This window comes from Pinus tabuliformis, chromosome 9 (assembly GCF_031772625.1).
Source record: "Pinus tabuliformis cultivar Carrire ecotype Pingquan chromosome 9, CPIR1, whole genome shotgun sequence".
NCBI lineage: Eukaryota > Viridiplantae > Streptophyta > Pinopsida > Pinales > Pinaceae > Pinus > Pinus tabuliformis.
In genome coordinates this window covers 789,604,749-789,626,931 of record NC_142307.1, presented here as the reverse complement: position 1 = coordinate 789,626,931, position 22,183 = coordinate 789,604,749, and the positions used below count along the sequence as shown (strand labels likewise).

General features: G+C 40.2%; 1 protein-coding gene across 1 annotated transcript in view; it reads left to right on the top strand.

Moving 5' to 3' along the window:
• Positions 1–9,625, top strand: part of LOC149151108 (putative zinc metalloprotease EGY2, chloroplastic) — a 398,174-nt gene extending 388,549 nt beyond the window's left edge. Inside the window, exons 11-12 of the mRNA XM_089440546.1 lie at positions 7,779–7,939; positions 9,049–9,625. Of these exons, the coding sequence (XP_089296672.1) occupies positions 7,779–7,939; positions 9,049–9,291 (404 nt within the window). The 3' untranslated portion in view covers positions 9,292–9,625. The remainder of the gene's footprint in view (positions 1–7,778; positions 7,940–9,048) is intronic.
• The last annotated feature ends 12,558 nt before the right edge of the window (positions 9,626–22,183 follow it).

Below are 22,183 nucleotides of genomic sequence, written 5' to 3'. Positions count from 1 at the left end.
GCTGGGTCCAACTGTGTCATCTTGAAGAATCCTTAAATCTGGGTCAAGTTCAACTAACATCCTGGGCGCTGAAGGTGCTCTGGGACATGTGTCATCTGATAATGCTACTAGAATGCTTCAAACTCTTAACACTTCACTTGTTTGGCCCAATATACTCCTTTGAAGGACCTGGGTACCTGTGGAGTGTTGAAATTTCTAAGTCTAACCTGTTAGAAATCCCTACTGCATCTTTTGGTTTAAATTCTCCTACTTGTTTATTACATTAACAAGTTATTTGTAAATATAAATACTGAAACTAAACACATATGCAGCCTTAACTCATATACAAATCAGCAACTAAAATTCTGAGACAAACACACAAGGGACACCGTTATTTTTGGACAATCGTCCCCGAAAAAACCCAATGCGGGAAAACCAGTGCAGCAGTTCTGAGGGTTTTATTATTATGCAGATTTCTTGAGTACAACTAGGGTACCAAAATGGCTCACCCAACAGAGATTGTTACAAGACAGTAATACCTCTTCTCGGAGATAGATATTTAGCTATTCTGCCCCACGAAAATCCTTCCGATGCTTCCTCTCGGCTCTACGTCAACCTTGCTAGCCTCAACGTCACTCCTGAAGCCCCTGCATCAGCCTTCTGACCCTCTGCGTCATCTCTCTAGCCTTCTACGTCACCCACACAGGGCCCTTAGCCTCTGTGCAGTCTCTAGCTTCCTTTGTGTAGCTTCTGCTGCCTCTACGTCAACCACTTCAGTCACTGTGCTGACCCTCAGGCAATATCCCTGCCTCTTTGTTATGTACTCACTGCCCCTTGCTGCAACAAATCACTTGTTCGAATTTTCTCAGCAAGCCTCACTCTAGAAAATCAAATTGACTGATCAATCTTGGTATATCTCCAACTGACCCTCAAGCCTCCTCTTATACTTTTCTTGTTGAGTCTTCAATGGCCGAGATTAAGTCTCTAATCAACGGCTAAGATTAGATTTGGCTTGATCCATGCCATTTAGAACATTCTCACCTAATTTTGTATTAATACCCATTAATATTTGAATTTTCCTAAGTTTAGACTTAGGAACTCCATTAAAAACATTAATTATTTTAGTATCTCTCCAATTGGGTGGAATTTCCCCAAACCATTTATGGGTTTTGGAGATCTCATGTGCCTTAGCCTCTCCACCAATTTTCATGGCTAGAGCACATCTGATACTACCATAAATCAACACTCCCTCTTAGCGAGTAATGTGCTCTAGTAATGCTCCACCATTGAACATCACACTAATCCTTCCACACCGGTACCTATGCTGATGCTTGACCTGCTACCCAATATCCTCTGCACTACTGCCCATGACACTACCACTGCCACTGCTACATCTGTACTACAGCTCCCTCTCAACATGCTGCCCATAGCACTACCACTGCTAACTGCTGCACTGCAACTCAGTTACCGAGAAGTAAGTAACTGATCTACCCAAAAATTTGACATCCTTATCAGTCTGGAAGCCTCCTGATGTTGAATCTACCTCTGCTGCTATCTTGTGCTCCCTCTGCTGCCTTTGCACTGCTGCAAACACCTTTGTGCCTCTCGCACTACTGCAACCACCTATGTGCCTCTCGCACTGCTGCAAGCACCTTTGTGCCTCTCGTACTGTTGCAACCCCCACTGCACTGCTACAGACCTCTGCACTCTAGCACTGCTTTGTCGCTCCATTGCATCTTTCTTCTACCCGACATCCGTCATCCTGCTATTGTCGTTAAGGGCTCCCGTAGTTGGATATGATCCAAGAGTTTGGGCACCTCAAGGATCCTGTCTCTCTTCTTCTGTAGTCCTCCTAACTACAGCTTGATGTCACCCCACCTCTTCTCTAGAGGTGCTTGAGCTCTCATGGCAAAGTCGTATCAATCTTGACTTCTTTCTCCGCCTTAGCCGGAGCTGCCTTGGAGTCGGAAGCCTCTCCCTTGTTCTTCTTACTGGGACATTGGGATGCATAATGACCCAGCTCCCCACAATGGAAGCACTTTACCTTGGAGATGTCCTTCTTCTTCCTCTTCCCTTGCTATCCCGTAGATGCTAGAGCCGCATCCTCCTCCTCTTTCTTGATTTGACTTCCTTTGCCACTACTCCCTGCCTTGGTCAACCGTCTGATCTCTTCTTGGCGAAGAGATGCCCACATCTCTTCCCATCCTCGGAGACTGCATTCAGGGCGGTCCTCACCATGAACTCCTGATCCGCCGTGGCCCCTATGGAAGTAAGTTGGTCACAAATCTTTGGAAATCTAAGGAAGTATAGATCTATCTGCTCCCCCTTTTGCATCTGATACGACCGCAGCTGATTCTCCAATAGCATCTTCTGCTGCACGAAAGTGCCCTAATATAATGTCGTCAAAGTATCCCACATCTCCTTTGCTGTGTTCTTTTCAGCAATATGTGGTACAACATGATCCTTGACCCCATCAAGGATTATGCACTTTGCCCTCACCATTGCATCCTCATACTTCTCATTATCAGCTGGGTCTACTGGGATAGCCATGGTTCTCAAGGTGAAGCCCTTGATGCGATGTCTATCCAGGACTGCCAGGATCCTGGCCTTCCAGATGACAAAGTTGGAAGCCCCATCCAACCTGTCCTGATCCCTTAGTCCATTTACTACCATCTCCGCTCCTCTTTTAGACTCCCTCTGAGCTTCGACTTCCTTCCTGGAATTCTCCCTCTAAACCCTGATTTCCCTGCTGTAAATCTTCCTGCCAAATGTTGAACTGCTCCTCTCCAATCCTCTTTGCAACTGCAACTCGGATCTAGATTTCTTGGCTAGAAATTCGCCAAGGTAGCGACTCCCTCTACCTTGGTTCTATCCTGTTAGGTACTATTTTGCTTCGACAGAAACATCACCCCACCAGCGTTCCAATCCACAATCTGCCCACAGCTCCCTAGGCCCCAACAACTGAAGAAACTGAGCCTTCCATCTCTATGCAATCTTGGCAAAGACTGAATCACTCCTCTAGCCAACTGCGTCAAGCCTACCAGGCTGAGTAGGATGGCATGGCTCTTCGTGAGCTTCTTCTGCCTCTCTCTACCTCTGCGTTGGCCGTCTCTCTGGCTTGAAATGATGATGCAGACCCTTTGCATCACTCCCTCTTTGTTGCCTTTCACTTAGGAGCAACTCTGTCTCTCGGGACAGCTGCTACTGCTGCAAATTTCCGATATCGCTGATGCCTTTAGTCCTCTTGTGATCTGCAACGCTCTAATACCATGTTGAAATTTCTAAGTCTAACCCCTTAGAAATCCCTACTACATCTTCTGGTTTAAATTCTCCTACTTGTTTATTACATTAGCAAGTTATTTATAAATATCAATACTAAAAATAAACACATATGCAGCCTTAACTCATATACAGATCAACAAGTGAAATTATGAGACAAACACACAAGGGACACCGTTATTTTTGGATGATCGTCCCCGAAAAAACCCAATGCGGGAAAACCAAAGCAATAGTTCTGAAGGTTTTATTATTATGTAGATTTCTTGAGTACAACTAGGGTGCCGAAATGGCTCACCCAACAGAGATTGTTACACGGAAGTAATACCTCTTCTCGGAGACAGATATTCAGCTAATCTACCCCACAAAAATCCTTTTGTTGCTTCCTCTCGGCTCTACGTCATTCCTGCTAGCCTCAGTGTCACTCCTGAGGCTCCTGCATCAGCCTTCTAACTCTCTTCGTCATCTCTCTAGCCTTCTGCGTCACCCACGTAGGCCCCTCAGCCTCTGCGCAGTCTCTAGCTGCCTCTGTGTAGCTTTGGCTGCCTCTGTGTCAGCCTCTTCAGTCACTGCGCTGACCCTCAGGCACTATCCTTGCCCCTCTGCTATGTACTCACTGCTCCTCACTGCAACAGATCACTTGTTTGAATTTTCTCAGCAAGCTCCGCTCTAGAAAATCGAACTGGCTGATCAATCTTGGTGTATCTCCAACTGACCCTCAAGCCTCCTCTTATACTTTTCCTGTTGAGTCTTCAACGACCGAAATTAAGTCTCTAATAAACGGCTAAGATTAGATTTGGATTGATCCATGCCATTTAGAACATTCTCACCCAGTTTTATGTTAATACCCATTAATATTTTAATTTTCCCAAGTTTAAACTTAGGAACTCCATTAAAAATATCAATTATTTTAATATCTCTCCAACTAGGTGGAATTTCCCCAAACCATTTTTGGGTCTTGGAGATCTCATGTGCCATAGCCTCTCCACCAATTTTCATGGCTAGAGCACATCCGATGCTACCATAAATCAACATGGAGTGGGTGCCCAAGTCATGGGTTGCTGAACCACCGGACAAGAACAACATGGATTTCTAGTGCAAGTAACTAGTCATTAGGGGCAAAGATCAACAATGCATCTAAGTTTGGATGTTAAGGGGTGATTTAATACTTTAAACAAGGATCCCTTTCCAAAATTAGGACCATGATCTTGCAAAGGTGTTTTCTCCCTAGGTCAATGTTTTAAGACTCCGACTCGGCCGAGGATCGACTCCGACTCCGACTCCGAAACGGTAATGACTCGGCCGACTCGATTTCAATGACTCGGTCGTTGTAAAAAATACATTAAATATTTATTTTTTTTATAAAAAAACATAATTTTAGAGATTTTCATTCATGTTTCCAAACACACAGCATTATAATATAGATGGAAGACAACATATGATCAAAGTAGGCTCATGAACCAATCCATTATATCAAAATGGTACCCAATGGCAATACATAGTCAACTGTCATACATGATCAAAGACTCAAAACAAAAAACACATAACCAAGGAGGCTAGAAATGACCTCTACAACAAAAGTAATCTGTGACCAGACTCCAGTACTAGTACTACGACTACTGGCTAGTAGCTACTGCCAGAGGAGCCAAGATCATGTCGATCAATCTCTGGATCATCATCAGAGTCAGACAGGGGGTCCATGGCTCCTCCTCATCATCATCATCTCCAACTGCAGCTGTAGAAGTGGTACCACTAGCAGGCTGTGCAACTGCAGCAGATGCAAGCTAAGATAGAGTAGATATGCGGCTGCGCTTCTGTCGTGGCTGAGCAGAGGAAGAACCTACAACTGGAGCCCTTGCTGGCTGTGAGACTGAGGCTGGTGGATTGGGATATGCATTCAACTGAACAGCATGTTCAAGTTCAATTGATGTCTCGATATCTAAATCTAAATCAAGATCCTCATCAAGATCAAACTCTGCTGGACGACTCTCCACTACCCAATCTGATGTTGGATCAATGTCTTCCAACACAATGGGATCTGAATCAGGTCTTTTGTTCAGCAAATGGTTTCGTCTGAGCTAGAGGTTGTATTGGACATAAACTAAATCATTTAACCGTTTTTTATCCAAACGGTTTCTCTTCTTTGTGTTACTTGGGAGCAGGGGCGAAAATGGGAGCGGGAGCGACATTTTCAGAAGCTCCTGGTTTGGGAGCGAATCCCAGAGGAGTTCGACAACCAATGTCACTAACATCAAGGTACATAGAGGGATTGGTGCTCTTGATTAAATACGAGTTCCATACCCTAATACATGACAAAATTCAATGGAAACATTGCAATCCTCCAATCCTGAAATCCTGAAAAACTGATAAGTCTGCTGGATTTTGAATGAAATCTAAAATTCTACTTTCTCCATATGAAATCCAATGAGGCCGAAACCACTCTCAAACATCCTGAGTCATTTCATGGTAATGTTAAAAATTTAAGTAAAAGGATGAAAATGAAGATTAAGGAGAATGTCACTTTTACTTTAAGAATTTAACATTACCATGAAATTTGAATAGCATATCAATAGTAGAGAGCATTTGAGTGTGTTAAATAGGGTTTGGGAGGGGGAAATGGACCCCAAATGACATTTAGCAAATTCATATAACACCTTGGAGTCCAAACCAATCAGAAATCACCTTAAAAATCCATTAAAAAAATATTAAATCGCTGTTTAACGTGTTCTGGGCCGGCTTTTTGTGACTCGGCCGAGTCATAACGGAAACGGCCGAGTTGGCCGAGTCAGCCATGACTCGGCCGAGTCATGGCTGACTCGGCCAAACGTACCGTTTCAAAGGTCGAGTCATGGCTAAGGGTATCGGCTCGGATCTACTCGGCCGTTTCGGTATCGAAACGGTCGTTTTTTAAAACAATGCCCTAGGTAGGGGTGGCTAAAGGTCAACCCTATTAGGTGCTTCCAACCCCTAAGGGGAAGTAATAGTTAACTGGTCCACCCTTCAATTGACAGGCATTAGTGAATAATGATATTGTAATGGAGGGGATAAGCCTTCATGGCCAATTGTCTTGGTCAAAGGGACCAATTGATGGGGGTATCCACATCTTGAATCTATAGATGTGAGGAGGGAGCATTTGTGGATGCATGAGTTACCAAATTGGCCTTTGTTTTTTTTCCACCCCTTTTGTGTGCCTTTTAATTCTTGATTTTTCCTTCTATTATCGCTCATAGCTCAAGGGTTAAAGCTTGCTTTATACGATGTAGCAGTTTTATTACCCCTTCAAGATGAGTTAGTTTGTCTCTCATCGGATTGGGACATGCAAGGGTTCTTTTTTGATGTAATGGAGCATCATGTGCTCAGGAACCGAGTGATGGCCATATGAGGTAGGTAGAGCTCATGCTAGGTTTTTTCCCACATGCTAATTCCTATTGTCTCGGCCATCTTTTGCATTTTGATTTTGCTTTCTTCTATTTTATTGTGGCCATGATATGTTTTTCTTGTTTCTTTTAGCTGCATCAACATCCCAGGGCAAAGTTTTCAAGCTCTACTCAAGGTATGTGAACATGTTAGTGCCAAATCCCCAGGAACTAATGAAAAGTTGTACCCGAAGGATGGAGATGAAATATGGGCTTGTAATGTGGGATGGAAGGTGTTAATTATGAGATGGGAAATATGGAACATGCTATCTCAATCATGGCTTCCCAAGTAGTGCTCCTCCTATAAACCAAAGGGCCTAAAGGGAGGTTCCACTAGACTAGGGTCAAATATTAACCCTCCTTCTGTGGTGAGAGAACAATAATACGGTCAAGGTCTATCAATCTTCCAAATTACCCCATAATCCATATTAAATGCCCAAAACCAAACAAGTAAAAGAACCCGATTGTAAAATGATCAAAGTACTCTTACACTACCCTTCTAAACTCATTTTCTTGTCTCCTTGAACCTCTTGATGAATGACAATATTCTTTGATTGCAATTGTTGAGAAAACCTCTAGGGAATTAAACCTCCAGCCAAAGACAGTAGTAGGAATTGGATGAATAAATTGGTGAGACATACCCGTTATTGATATTCTAAGCCCATCTGCATTGGTGAAACATAACCCTTATTGATATTGTATGCCCATCTGCTGCCAATATATGTAGTGATTAAAGGTTGGTTGCTATTCAAGGGTTACGTTGAATTTATCTACCTGAACATGTGTTGTTTGTTATTGCTACGGTTGTCCTGTTTGTGGTGAGAAGCAGCTTATGTTGATTTAAAACATTCTTCTGGAAAAATTATAGGGCTGTGCATTTGTACTTTTATTAGTCAACTTTCTTTCAGTTTTGACATAGTCCAGGGAAGTTTTCTTTGTGATATATTTGAGCTGTCATGTCTTACAAAATCTTGAACTCTCAAGTTTATGAATTAATGCCTCAAACTTTAACATTTGGAAGGTATGGCATAAGCATTACAACACTCTGAAGCAGAACATTTATATCAAAATTCAAATGATGCTTATGATATTTTATGTTGTGGGCAGCAAAACTCTTTCTGGGAGATATCTTAAAAGAAGGGACAAAAGTGGCTGTGAATCCATTTATCATATGGGCATGGTCTGGACTTCTTATCAATGCCTTAAACAGTATTCCCGCTGGAGAGCTTGATGGGGGTCGTATTTCATTAGCATTATGGGGAAGAAAGGTATGACTTTTTTCGTGCTTGCACATAACAAGGGATTATTCTATAAGCATTGTTGTTAACATCATGTGCAAATGTGCAATCTTTTCTTTTAGGAGATAGACCAATTCAATATTAAATGTTACTTTCATGACAACATATTCCAAAATGGATAAGATAGAGAATGCAAGTTCAATGAAATCTTCTAATTTTTTGGGGCCCATGTTCTCTTTGTGGCGTGGGATGTCTACACCAACCTCATTTGTAACAAAGTTCGGTCCTAGTAATATGGGTTATACTCCAAATCATTGCCTCCATTAAATAATTGAACAGTAAAATCATATTAGTTTACCTTCGTGTGGGCCTTGAGGAGATGTTAGGCTCCATCATCCCAACCTCCCTTTTCATCTGTAGTAGAAACACAGACTGACTTTTCCTCTTCTTAATCAAAGAATGGGATATGGTCAATCTATACATTTTACTGTAGTTCAAGCCTACTTGCACTATACTGTAACTCCTACTACATGAGTATGGTGGATCACTGCTTGCTTTCACAGTAGATGATTGAGAAGTAGTTAACATGAAATTGTAATGCATAGTTGAGACATGTTTGTTATAAATTTTTAATTTGTAAAGTAGTGCCTGAAAATTCGAATGTTAAAATCAGGAGGAAAAAGCAATGCTGTAATTGTTGCAAGAATAGGCAGGAAATTGAATATCTAATCGTTAATAAGGCTTTATAAATTTTTATAGGGTTGGTGTAGGAAATATATCAGACGTATTGCTAGACATTGCATGGAAGTATGTTTTTAACTTTTTTGTCACCATCATGCAACAAATAATATCTAGAGTTTATCAATTGCCTTCGATTTATAACATTGACTTTGTCCCTTTAGCTGTAATTTCCTTCTCAAATAAATCATGTAGCTCTGCTGTGGCTGGTTATAGCTTTACAATCAGTTGCTTACTTCCCTCAACATCTCTATACCATTGACGGTCAATCAGAATATATGTCTAATGTATATTATATCTATTTATGTTGAGAAAACATTTTTAGTGGATGTAAATGGAGCCTATTAAATATTTTATGTGGTCTAATGTAATTTGCTGAAACCGTGGTGATTATTATGCAGGTCTGGACACGATTATCAGGTTTATCAATTGCCCTTCTTGGCCTCTCAGCTTTACTCAGTGATGTCGCACTTTATTGGGTTGTGTTAATCTTGTTCCTACAACGTGGTCCAATTTCTCCTCAGGCAGAAGAGATTAGTCAGCCTGATGACAAGAATGTTGCTGTTGGTATAACAGTTTTAGTTTTGGGATTGCTTATATGCTTACCGTTTCCATTTCCCTTTATGTCAGACAGTATGCTATAGATGCTAAGCAGGTTTTGGGATCTATGATCTAGCTTTGGCAGTTCATTAAATAACAAAGTTTTCATTTAAGGAGAGTCTAGAAATAAGTGTGCGGCATGCCATTATTTGTAAAAATTCTTTCTTAAGTACCACTACTGAAATAAGTACCAACACTGAAGAAAAAATAAGCATTTAATTCCATGAATGTAGAGCATTGTCACTTACCATGATGCCACATTTGGAATTCGTATACAAAATACAGGATTTATAGTTTAAAATGTAGAATTAACGCATCACACTTTACATCTCACTCATAATATATCTCAACGTTTGAGAACATATAGTCCAGAATGTATTACTTACCCCTCGTATTATGGGAGTTTTATTCTTCAGAAACTGATTTCCATATCCAAATTTCAAATTAGAGACCCTGCGAGTAAAAACGTCAAATATCGTAACATTATCACAGATACTGCAAAGAAAACAACAGAAATATGTTTTATTTTTACCTTTTGTTTTTTATCTCTTGATTAAAAACATAAGCAGCGCTATAAATTTGTTCACGAAAGCTTATGATCAATACAACTCAAAGAGTAGGATTTAGTTGTGCATGTGCCCTTGGGGGGAGAGTGTGCTTTTCCTGCTCTCTCGATGAGAGCTCATAACCTAGAATTCGAAAAATGGTTTTAACTATTACAACACTCGGGCTTGTAGGCTTCATTGATAGTTACTGCTCATCCAAGTTTTCCTTGTTGGATGAGTCAGTGTTTCTTATATTAGAATCCAAGTGTGCAAGATATGCATGGTACTTGTTCTGATCTTGTTCATATCACTTTTAGTTACTATCTATCTATCTATCTATCTATCTATATATATATATATATATATATATAAATATAAATATATATATATATATATATAGTGCAATTATGGATAATAAATACTTGTGTCTTTTTTGTGTGTTCACATACTTGCTTTAGTGTGATCATTTCTTCTCCAAATTCGGTTGTGAGTTTACAAACTCAACATTGGCACAGAAATTCATGGGAATCCTTATTGGTCAATCTCCAATGTGTCCTGAACAAATCCTTTGAACTAACCTGCTTAGACTCAATTGAGATCTCCATTCTCCGTTTTAGTTAGATGCAATGTGGAAAAAGTCGAAGTCGGGATTAATTCGGCAAGGGTCCAAAAGTTGAAAAACTCGTCAAAGTCGGGAGTTTTTTGAAAAAGTCGGCAAAATTAAAAACACAAAATTATTCATTTTTATTTTATTTTATTTAACATCTAGAGTATCCACAACATCAAATAAATGCATTTCCACATAAACATGTAAAGAAAGCTAATATATAATATGTATATGAAGTCTAATGCTACATCACATATCAAAATAGTGAATCAACTCCTGAATTTTGGGTCCTGTCTGAGTCTCAACTCTCAAGAGTCAAAAAATAAATGTATATCATGAGTCATCTAAAAGTCATCAAGTAATCAGTGACTGAGATCTTCTTCCCCTTTTAATTTTTGTTTCCGCTAATTGTATTAAGAAATAAGTCATGCATTTATTCAGTAGATTGTAATCTGCTTGGGTAATAAGGTGTCAGGTGGTAGGTCCAATGAAAATTAACAGTGAGTATCACAGTAGATGTGAAAATTAACGTTTGGTGACTCCAAGCTGCTTATTTTCTGAGAAAACAGTAGATGTCAGATTACTAACCTAGCCTTGGCATCTATTATTTAAAAACTCATGGAGGTAAAATCCACTTCTGATACATAACCTTTGCCCACATTTACAGGGAGTTCACCACTAAAGAAGATTCCCTTTCAAAACGTGCTCTCATTGCAGGAAGGATCTTTGTTGTCACAAGATTTCACAGGTACTTTGTTCCTGTCTGAAAAATGGGTTCTTTTTTGAGGCACTGGTTTTGTTTTTTTCGAACAGGTTGTTGCTATTTGATCTTCATGACCTCCTCTTTGTTGTTTCTTCTGAAAGCATTCAACAACTGTAACAATGTTTTTGATGGTGTGGGGTTCTTTCTACGGAAGACTGTTGTATGCATGTCCTTTTGGTACTTTGGTAATCTTTTGAAGGGGCAGTGGCTGTTAGAGTCTGGATCACTAAAAGCCTGGAGGCTTAGCCAATGTATACTTTGCTTTCTAACCAGAAATATTTAGTATAAAGATTTGTTTTTCCTTGGAAAACAAAAACATATCTTAACCTCAAAACTAACAGATTACAAATGAGACTGCTATGCTCGCAAGAAGTATGACAAACAATACAATGCAATAACTTGAAAATGCATGGATGGAAGCTTCAATTTACAGTTTTTTCACCTTTGTGGCCTCTTTATCCGCAGCCTGGGAAGGGAGGTAGACTTTTTGGGTCAAGAAAAAATCGGGATTTTTTCCTTTGTCAAAAAGTCGCCAAAAAGTCGGGGGATTAAATCGTTTAGTTCAAAAAATCGCGTTTTTAGGATTAAATCGGGATATTTTCCAGACTTTTTCCACACTGGTTAGATGCATGGATTCAGAGACTTGAGGCTATTTTGATGCAAGAGCGTGAGGCTTAAAGACAAAAGGCTTCGTATTATTCCAAAAAAAAAATACAAAAAAAGTTTACAAGCAAAGGAGTGTGGTCTTTTAACTGTCAATTTACAAAGCTTTCTAGTTAGGATTTGAACTAGAATCTAGGATTTGGATTATCATGTAATAAATTCAAGTAGTTAGATGTAGTGGAGATTCTCAAGGAGAATATCATGCAGATTAGCCAGTTTTAGTTAGTTCAATCCTTTGATTTAGGATTTGGTTGTTAAATGAACCAATACTTTTGTAAGTTCCGAATCATTGTAAGGGGATTTTGACCGATTTTGGTTGATTTGTCGTATAAAAGTTAAGTTGCAGAACACTGTATCTCTATGTGTGTGTCGTACATTATTGGTCAATCCCGGAGGTTGAATTCCTTCGAAATATCTCTGTGTGTGGTTGAATTCCAGTTTAACAGTAATTCTTAGAATTTTGTATGATCTGGTGTGATTGTGTTTAATTCCTCTTTCACTATATATTAAGTTAAATGGAATGTGTTTCGAGCTGCAAAGCTTTAATTAGTTAAACTCTGAATCACTTAGAAATAGAGTAGACTTGGTGGAAGTGCTAAAAACATAACGGAACGGGGGAAAGTCTGACAGAATGAACTAACCCTCGAAGAAGAACGAGAACCATCCGATTGACAGAGCGTTAGATCGACGGAAGGATGAAAGACTGCAAAACCGAGTTTGGGACTAAGAACGAGCAGTAAGCAGTTTCAAGATTTCTAGTCTCGAAACACTAGAGAGCAAAAGGGGCAGTGTTGAAAAACTACCTTTCGGGACTTATCCTAGCTGTTAAACTTCGACAGCGAACGAGGCCCGAAAAGCAGATAGACGGTCATCACATGACAGAGAAGCGCGAGCATTAATCAGCGCGAAATGGGTTTTCATTGGTGGTAAAGGTTCATCAGGTGGCTCACTTGATTCCATTTACTGTCTGACACGTAGCACGCCGCAAGAGAGAGAAAACCACCTTATCGGGTGGGTAACCGTCGCGTAAGTGATCCACCTGACATTGTTGTGGACCATTGGATCAAGCGGATCTTGATCAACGATTATAAAGCGTCAGGTTAGTTTGTTGATCGGGAAAAAGTGCAGCCGTCGGATCGGAGAATCGTGATCAACGGTGGAGAAACATTGTGATAAAGAAATTGGAAAAGGCGGATTTGAGAAGTTAATGAACTGTGGTGTTATTTCCTTTCGGTTTCGTGGTAAGTGAAGTTTCAACAAATTCCGCGTAAATTTAACAATTCTGTTGTTTTAGCAGAATATCTACGTTTAGCGGCAGATGACTGAAACTCCGAAGGAAATAGAAGAAGAGCTTCCACCCGCACTAGAAGAAATTGTCACACGTTTTGAAAGACTATCCCTTACACCTGTAACCAGACCACCATATTTTCAGAGTCATAAGAATTTTATTGATGAAGAGAAGATCATGGTTGTTGAGCTTGTTATGGGGGTTCAATCTCTTAGATGATGTACTCTTATGCCCAATCATTGAAATCCTCCAATCAATGTCTTGAGAGCTGCAATCTTTAAAAATACCTCTGATGAAATTGCTTTCTGGGGTTGTTCCTACAATCTTTTCCTTTTCAATACTTCAAAAATAGTTACAAAACCTAGGGTGGCTTTTCCTGCAACTTTATCTCTGAAAAGAGCAGTGTATAGAGGTCTAAATATGGTACTTACAGAACTAAAATGAAAATTTTCAAACACACAAAAGTTTATTGGATATTTAAGTATTTCAGGTGTTCATAACCCAGGAAAATTGTAACATACCCCAACCTTCCTTTTGAGGCACATTACTACACAACCTCTGCCCTGTACAACTGTAGGGATCTTCCTTAGGAGCACTTTTTTTTTTGTAAATCTAACTGAACTCAGCATAATATCAACTACTTATTAGATGCAGGAAACCATGCTCATGTTTTATAAATTTATTAACTAATAAATAATGTAGTTTCAGTTATCATATTGTGAATAATAAGAAAACAATGATCTTCATTTCAAACTAATCATCCATCAGCAACATCCATTTATGAGAGTCACATAATAATTAAAGACACATCAACATGAGAAACACATAATAATCTAAAGGTTTATACATCAATAATCCATAAATTTACAAATTCAAATGTCATATCCTTCACTTTTACAATCTAGTAATTATATACAACATTAAGCATGTAATATAACCTTATGAAACACGAGGTATTGTGTGAAAAATTCAAAATTGAAATCCTATTGCAGCAACTGGAAAGTATTCTTCTAATTGTTAATTAATTTAACAATTTATTTGGCACGACAAATATTGAATAAATCACACTGCAACCTTCACAAATAAAATTGCGGAAATAATAGTGTTGGAAACTGAGAAATATTCTAGCATACACATAAAATATGACAGTGATTTTTGGACAAATGTCCCTGGAGAAAACCCAACTTGGGAAAACTGATGCAGCAGCTGAGGGTTTTTATTATTATGCAGCAGTGAGAAATTTTGAGCACAATATTGATGCTAAAAACTGACAATCCTACAGAGAAAATACTAGCAAAAATATTGTGAGGAATTTTACTCAACCCCACTAGCAATCCGGCCTCTGATTGCATCTTCAGGTGAGCCATCCAAACAACCTATATGCAGGTTTGCGTTACCCTTGTGTAGTCCCTCCCACACTATGCCTGAATCAACTGCTCCTGTAGCCATCATGTCTGCCACTTGCTGAGAAATTGTCTGTCCATCCTTCTGGAACACTTTCCCAATCTCTGGAAATGAAATCCAGCTTATCTCCAGCAAAATCGAACTGCCTCTAGAGGCTTCTGCGTAGCCCTTGCGTCAACCTCACTGCGGCTCTTTCTACCTCTCTGCAATGCACTTCACTGGATGTGGAAAACTTCCTCCAGCACATTGCCCCTGCCCCTCATTGTCTCTGCTTCCTTTTGAAGCTAAAACTCTTCCGGCAACTACTAGCTCTTTGGAAAAATCGTTGTCTCCAAGGAAATTGAACTCCGCAAGTGTGTTCTCCATCTACCCATCGACTTCTTCTATAATCCTTTGTTGAACCCCCAACGACCAAGATTAAAACTTAATCAAGGGCCCAAATTAATTCCTTGTCAATCTGTGTGAGTTTCTAGATGATTCACACCTTATCTCAATTAATTCTGATTAATTAACCAGATTTCCTAAGTTTAGACTTAGGAAATATAAAAAGATAAGCTAATAATCTAATTAAGACACTTCTAGGTGGAATTTCCATAAATGGTTTATGGGTTATGGAGAAATCTATTTTAGCCTCTCCACAAAGTTTTGAGACTAGAACACCTTCGATGCTATAAAAACTAACACTCCTTATTAGCGAGGAAGGTGTTCTTTCTAATGTTGCACACTCTTTCACAACACCATGTCTTTGTACCACCCCTCTTTCACGATGTTGATGTCTGGCTACTGCCCACCAACCACTATGTCACTCTGATGTTGCATTCATGCTATTGCTCGCACTACTATATTGCTGCCAACTTTGCATCTGCACTGCAACTCCCTCTCATCTATTGTTGTTGCAACTGCAATAATTGCAGCTGAGAAGCATCCAAAACATTGAATCAATTATGTCTGTTGCATCTATCTCTTGAGTCCTGACTGCTACTAGTCACTTCACTTTCCACTGAAGAATCTGCACTGTTGTTGACTCTGTTATTGAGCCTCTTGCTCTGTTGTCAACACTGCACTATGCTCCTCAACACCTGACTGGTACTAGTCTACAACTATCACATTGGAATCTGACTGCATCACTGACACTGATCCATCCTGCTACTGAATATTGTGGGCCCCTGTAGCAAGGTGATGATCCATGAGTAGGACACCTCAATGGACCCTATCCATCTCTGCAACTTTGGAACTATAGCTCCATATCGCCCCACCTCTCTCTTGGAGATATAGCTGCAAACATCGCAAACTCTTCCTCCAACTTGGAGGACAACTTGTCTATCTCAGCAGACGATGCTGCCTGGTCCTGCTTTTCTTGCTTGTCCTTCCTCCCGAAAAGATAGTAAGTACTTTAGTTTCCAAGCTCGCCACACCTGAAGCACACTTTGACAGGTCCTTCTTCTTCTTCTTCTCCCCTTGCCACTGACTGGGACCCTTTGATGCTAGGGCTACATTCTCTTCCTTCTCACTCTTCACACCTTTGCTGCTACTTCCAATGATGGTGCTCTTTACTATAGCTCGCCTCAACTCCTACTACAGATTGGTCCACATCTTGCCCTAACTGGGAAAAGTGTCTCTGCCCAAAATACCTTGGACAAACACCTACCAATCCTTTGAGACAATAATCAGTGCCAATCATACAAGCTCTATGGGTTGGGGCACCTCCCCAACAACTGTTAGCTAATCGCAGACCTCCTGAATCCTAGTGATGAAGGGATCTATGCCTTCACCCTACTGCATCCGTATGCTTCTCAGCTTCTCATGGAGAAACATCTTCCATTTCTTGGAAGAACTCTAATATAATGTGGAGAGAGCATCCCACATCTCATTGGCATTACCTTTGCCAGCGACATGTGAGACCATAGGATCTCGAACTCCATCCATGATCATCTTCTTTGCCATCACCATTTCTTTTATGTACTCCTTCAGGTATCTGCATCATGGGGTATTGCTACCACATTCTTTGCATAAGTCTTCAAACCATGCTCATCAAGGAGAAAGGACATTTTGGCCTTCCAAATAACATAGTTGGAGGCACTGTCCAATCTGTCTTGATTTATTAGCCCACTTATGTCCATCTCGAATCTGGTAAAAAATTCCCTCTTTCCCTCTACTTGTTTTCTCGATCTGCTACTCGCACTCCCTTTCAGAGTGAAGAAATATGCACATAGCTTCTGCCAATATGCAACAAGAAAAAACGGACCTCTAAAACTCGAAGTCCCTTGAGAGAAATTTTTCCTCTACTGTGTGTGGTTTCTCTTCCACCCAGCATGAATTATGCTCTAGAAAACTGCTGCAAAACCCTCTGTGCCCAAACAAGAAATATGCTCACCGAAAATTTGAATTGTTGCTCCCACTGCTTGCTGGAATCACTCATTTGGCATGACAAATTTTTCTGCCTATCCTGCATTGAAAATTCAAACTTCCCTAAGCAATTTGATCTTCTTGGCTTAGGCTTTGCGTAGCCTCTGAAAATTTCGGTCTGCTGCTCCCTTTAAACTATGAAATTTCCCGTCTTCGCTTATGAGCTTCTTCGTCTAATCAATCACGCTATGATTTTATGTGAAATTTTCAAAACTGAAATCCTATTGCAACAACTAGAATTTATTCTTCTAATTGTTAATTAATTTAACAATTTATTTGCTACTGAAAATACTGAATAAATCACACTACAACCTTCACAAATAAAATTGCGGAAATAATAGTGCTGGAAACTGAGAAATATTCTGACATGCACATAAAATATGACAGTTATTTTTGGACAAATGTCCCTGGAATAACCTAACTTGGGAAAACCAGTGCAACAACTGAGTGTTTTTATTATTATGTTGTAGTGAGAAATCCTTAGTACAATCTGGATGCCGAAAACTAGCAATCCTGCAGAGAAAATACTGGCAAAAATATTGTGAGAAATTTTCCTCACCCCCATTAGCAATCTGGGCTCTAACTACAGCTCCAAGTGAGTCATCCAAACAACCTCTATGTAGGCCTGTGTCACCCTTGCACAATCCCTTCCATGCTCTGTCTAAATCAACTTCTCTTGTAGTTTTCCTCTCTCCCACTGGCTGAGAAACTCTCTCCGGCATTTTGGAACACTTTCCTAGCCTATAGAACTGAAATCCAACTTCTCTCCAGCAAAATTGAATTGTATCTAGAGGCTTCTGTGCAACCCTTGCATCAGCTTCATTGTGCCTCTATTTGCCTCTCTGTGATGCACTTCACTGGATCTGGAAAACTTCCTCTGACTCAATGTCTTTGCTTCCTTTTGAAGCTTGAACTCTTTCGGCAACTGCTAGCTCTCTGGAAAAATCAAACTCCACAAGTGTGTTCTCCATCTACCCATCGACTTCTTCTTATAATCATATGTTGGACCTCCAACGACCAAGATTAAAACTTAATCAAGGACCAATATTAATTCCATGTTGATCTGTGTGAGTTTCTAGATGTTTCATACCTTATCTCAATTAATTCTGATTAATTAACTAGATTTCCTAAGTTTAGACTTAGGAAATATTAAAAAATAGGCTAATAATCTAATTGAGAAACTTCTAAGTGGAATTTCCATAAATGAATTTTGGGCTATGGAGAGCTCTATTTTAGCCTCTCCACATAGTTTCAAGGCTAGAACACATATGATGCTACAAAAACTAACTTATTGCTCACCAAAGGAGTGGAAATTTGATCTTGAATTTATTGCTTCTTATGCTCCCTTGTTTTTGTCTACGTTCATGTGTGAAGGATGATGCATCCCGATTGAATGTCATTGACACACCGCTAGAACTCCCTACCTACTCCTTGGGTACTCTTCTTCCCCACAAACCCTTTAGCTGCAATGGGGCTATAAAGTAGAGGAATAATACTATTTATGGAGGAGAACATTCATGGCTCAAGAGTTCCATCTCTAATGGCCTCCACCACACCAAACTCACTATATACTTTGTAGTTACTCACAATAGCATTATGTAATCCATCCAATAGTAGTGCAAAAAACTGCCCCATCTTCCAGAGTTTATTCCTTTTATAGGAGGCTTCATAGGTGACACTTGTCACTTCATGCAAAAATAATTATTTTTATTAATCTAAAAGTTTGATTATTCACCCATCCATGTGTCAGTCTCTCACCAAGACTCTCCTAAATTATTTACTTAAATTCTTATTTAAAATAATATTTTCCCTCACCCCAACATGACTCCCTATTTCCTCTCCTAGTTATCTCTTGATCCCCAATTTATACTCCTTAATTTGTTTTCAGTACTAAAATTAACTAGTAGGTCTCTTCTTTGGTTCCCCAAATACACCCTAGTTTATCTCAAGTTGACTCTTAGATGGAGATCCTTGTGTTGGATCTTGCCACATGGAGATTCTCTCGTGAAACTAAATTTCTCTAATTTAAATTATTATTCTTTATTATCATTCATCTGTCATGTCCCCAATTTTGATTTTCCGCATTCGAGACAATTTTGGAAAGAGGGGACATTTCCAACATTGGGATTTAAAGAAAAATGGAAAATTGCAGCTCTAGTGGAATGTGGGGGCCACAAGAAAGATAAATTTGACCCAAGGAGGGAACTCACACTCTTGGAGGAGAGAGAAAAGAGAAGGAAGTGTGAATTAGGGGAGAGAGAGAGAAACTGGGGGCCACAAGGGGAGAAGTGGCCAACAAATTATAAATAGAGCTTGAGGGCCTCACTTTTGACATCTTTTGGTCATGTTACAATTCAACACTAGTTCTCTTGAGCTGCTTAGCCAAGAAAACCCGTGTTGTTCAGCATAAGGAATTTCCGAGCGAGAATTCCACCCTCATTTTGGAGAACTCCGAGTGTCTTCCTAGTGAGGCAATTTGGGGAGCTCAATTCAAAGCTTCCACTGGAAATCATTGCAGGAGTTTACTTACCAATCCACATTCCTTGGGTGCAGAGGTATTTTTGTGGAGCACATTGTGGGAGCAAATGTGGGTTAGAGGTTTTGGGTTTTTTCAGGGAATCCTCTTATTGTTGACCAGAGTTTGGACATTGATTTGTCGAGTTGGATTGGAAATTATTATCTATTCATTTTTTCTATATTTTGGCAAGGGCTCAGAAGCTATCAATTGAGTGTTGTGCAGGGGTTTAGAGAAGTGGAGCAGGGAGAGATAAGGGTTGGAAGTAAGAGGTATTTCTTAGTGGAGAATTTAGCTAGAGTTGGGAGACATTTTTCGTTGTGGATTTGGGCATATTTCAGTAGTACCAATATTGTGGGGCACTTTCTGGCTAGATTGGGCAATTCACACTTGTTGGGGGTCAACAGGGGTCAACAGATTCAACCCAACCCTTTTTGGGTTTTTGTGGGTTTATTGAGAGGAGTCTCCGACTAATTTTACAGAATTTTTCGAGCAATATTCTGGCCTTTCCTCATTCTTATAGCAGGTTGTATTACTAGTTAGCTAGTAAATTAACATCACTTTGTGGGTTCAATTTGGCTTGGAGTTGGGCCAAATCCTTTCTAGGTTTTTCTTGGATTTGGAGGGGAGTCCGTGGGTGCAATTTCAAGGTGATCTAGGCATTCTTCATTGCAGAATTTTCAGTCTCATTCTAGCAGTAGCAATAGTAATTTTCTGGGGAGTGGGCAATACCAGTTTGGGCCAGTATTTCCTCTGAATCAGAGTTGTGTCAGTCGGACTTTGCATAGCTTTCATATCAAGCCTAGGTTCCATTGTTCTCACACTTGTACTCAGATTTCCCCAAATTAATAAAATGGCTCAGATTTTCTACTTCTATTTATTGGTGTTCTATATTTGGTACTTTGATTTCATATTTTTCTTGTTGTTCTTAGCACATGTTTGGATATTACTATTAATTTTTCCATTAAGAATATTACAATGGTATCTAAGCATGATGTTGGCTAGATATGGGTCTGGATCATGGTAATGCCAAGTTGTTATTTTATTGGGCTAAAATTCCAAGGGATGAGACACTAGTCCAACATTATTCTTCTGATTGAACTTGTGCCCAAAATGTCTTAGCAGGAGAAACTCCTTGAGAAATTTGAAAATTATAAGAGGAATCTCACTAGACTAGTGGACCTATTCATAGAATGGGCATCAGAAAGGGAAACAAGAAGGAAAAGCAGTTGTAGACTTGCAGGTGAAGAAAATGAGGTTGAGCATGCGATTACACAGGATGCATATGACACTAGTGGGTGCGAGGAGGATATAGGTCGACCTAGTGTGACTTCAGAGTCACCACTAGAGGAGAGCACCTTGGTGACACAGGTTGAGGCATCAACAGAGAGAGTGGAGAAGATAATCATAGGACCATCCATTGACAAGATGGCACTTAGCACAGGGGTGTCCACCATTGATGAGGCCCTATCTATTATTGAGGTATCCATCAATGAGGTGTCAAGGGTTGTATCTAAGTTTTTAGGTGATAATAGCCCCCAACATATTGAAGAGGTGCCACGAGACATATCCACAATTGATGAGGTGCTAGGAGACACAAAGATGTGCACCATTGATGAGGAGCTAGGAGGCATGTACATCGTTCATGAGGTGCTGGGAGACATAGAGGTACCCAATGTTGTAATTGAGTTTACATATGTTAGCCACCCACATCAGTTCCATCAGTTCCAGGTCGGCCTTCCGGCATTGAAAAAGAAGGTCACTATAGTCTGAGAGACTATTTTATAGCAGAATGAGCTGAAGGGCATGAGAGCGGTTTGTGCTGAGTTACTAGCCAAGTTGGCTCGCGTTGGGGAATGGTTGGATTCCATAATGGTAAAACTAGAGTAGTACGTGTTGGAGCATTGGAGGAACCCTCTTCAAGCATACATAGGTGGGTTGGCAACATTATTAGGTTACCTCTGCTCACTAGAGAGGAGAGGCAGAACTACCTAGTCAGATTTCATGTGTTGACCAAGGTAGCGAGGTGATGTGACGTGAGTTGTACAGGGAACAACATTCGCATGTTGGGGTTGTTGCACGTGCGGGTACACGTACATTCGATCCTGCCCTTGGAGTTGGATGGAAAGGGATTTTAAGTTGGTACCTGGTGGAGTGAGTTGGACTCATGAAGATGGTCGTAGTCTGGTGTGAAGCTCAGTGGGAGCTCCCAGACACTAAGGGTACTAGAGGCCCAGGTTTACATTGGGATGTAGGTGGGGCTTCCTATCTGATATCAGATATGCAGAATGGCTATGGCATCGATGAGATAGTTGACCTAGTGACTGAGCGCATATATTCCTTAGGGGAGTTCCAGTTGGCACTAGTGGCCAAGGGATTTGTGAGTAGACTCCATGGGTTGTTTTGGCATGTTGGTTGTTCATGGGGTCGCAAGATGATTAATATTCTCTAGCAGGAGTTGGTTGGAGGACGTGGCATGGGTAAGCCACCGGACCAAGCATTGTATGGAGATGATGTTCTCCCATTGATGTATTGGGCACATGAGCCACTGAGAATTGGCACAACAATGAAATCCCTTCTAGCACATGTGGAGTTAGGCTGCTTAGGTCTACCAAGACGGATGAGGAGATATGACGCGTGTCATGGTGGGTTCACTAGCAGAGTGGTGGATACTTTGGCACATGTGGGATACCATATGTTACAGGGTGATACAACAGTAGGCAGTGGTACCCAAAATGTCATAGA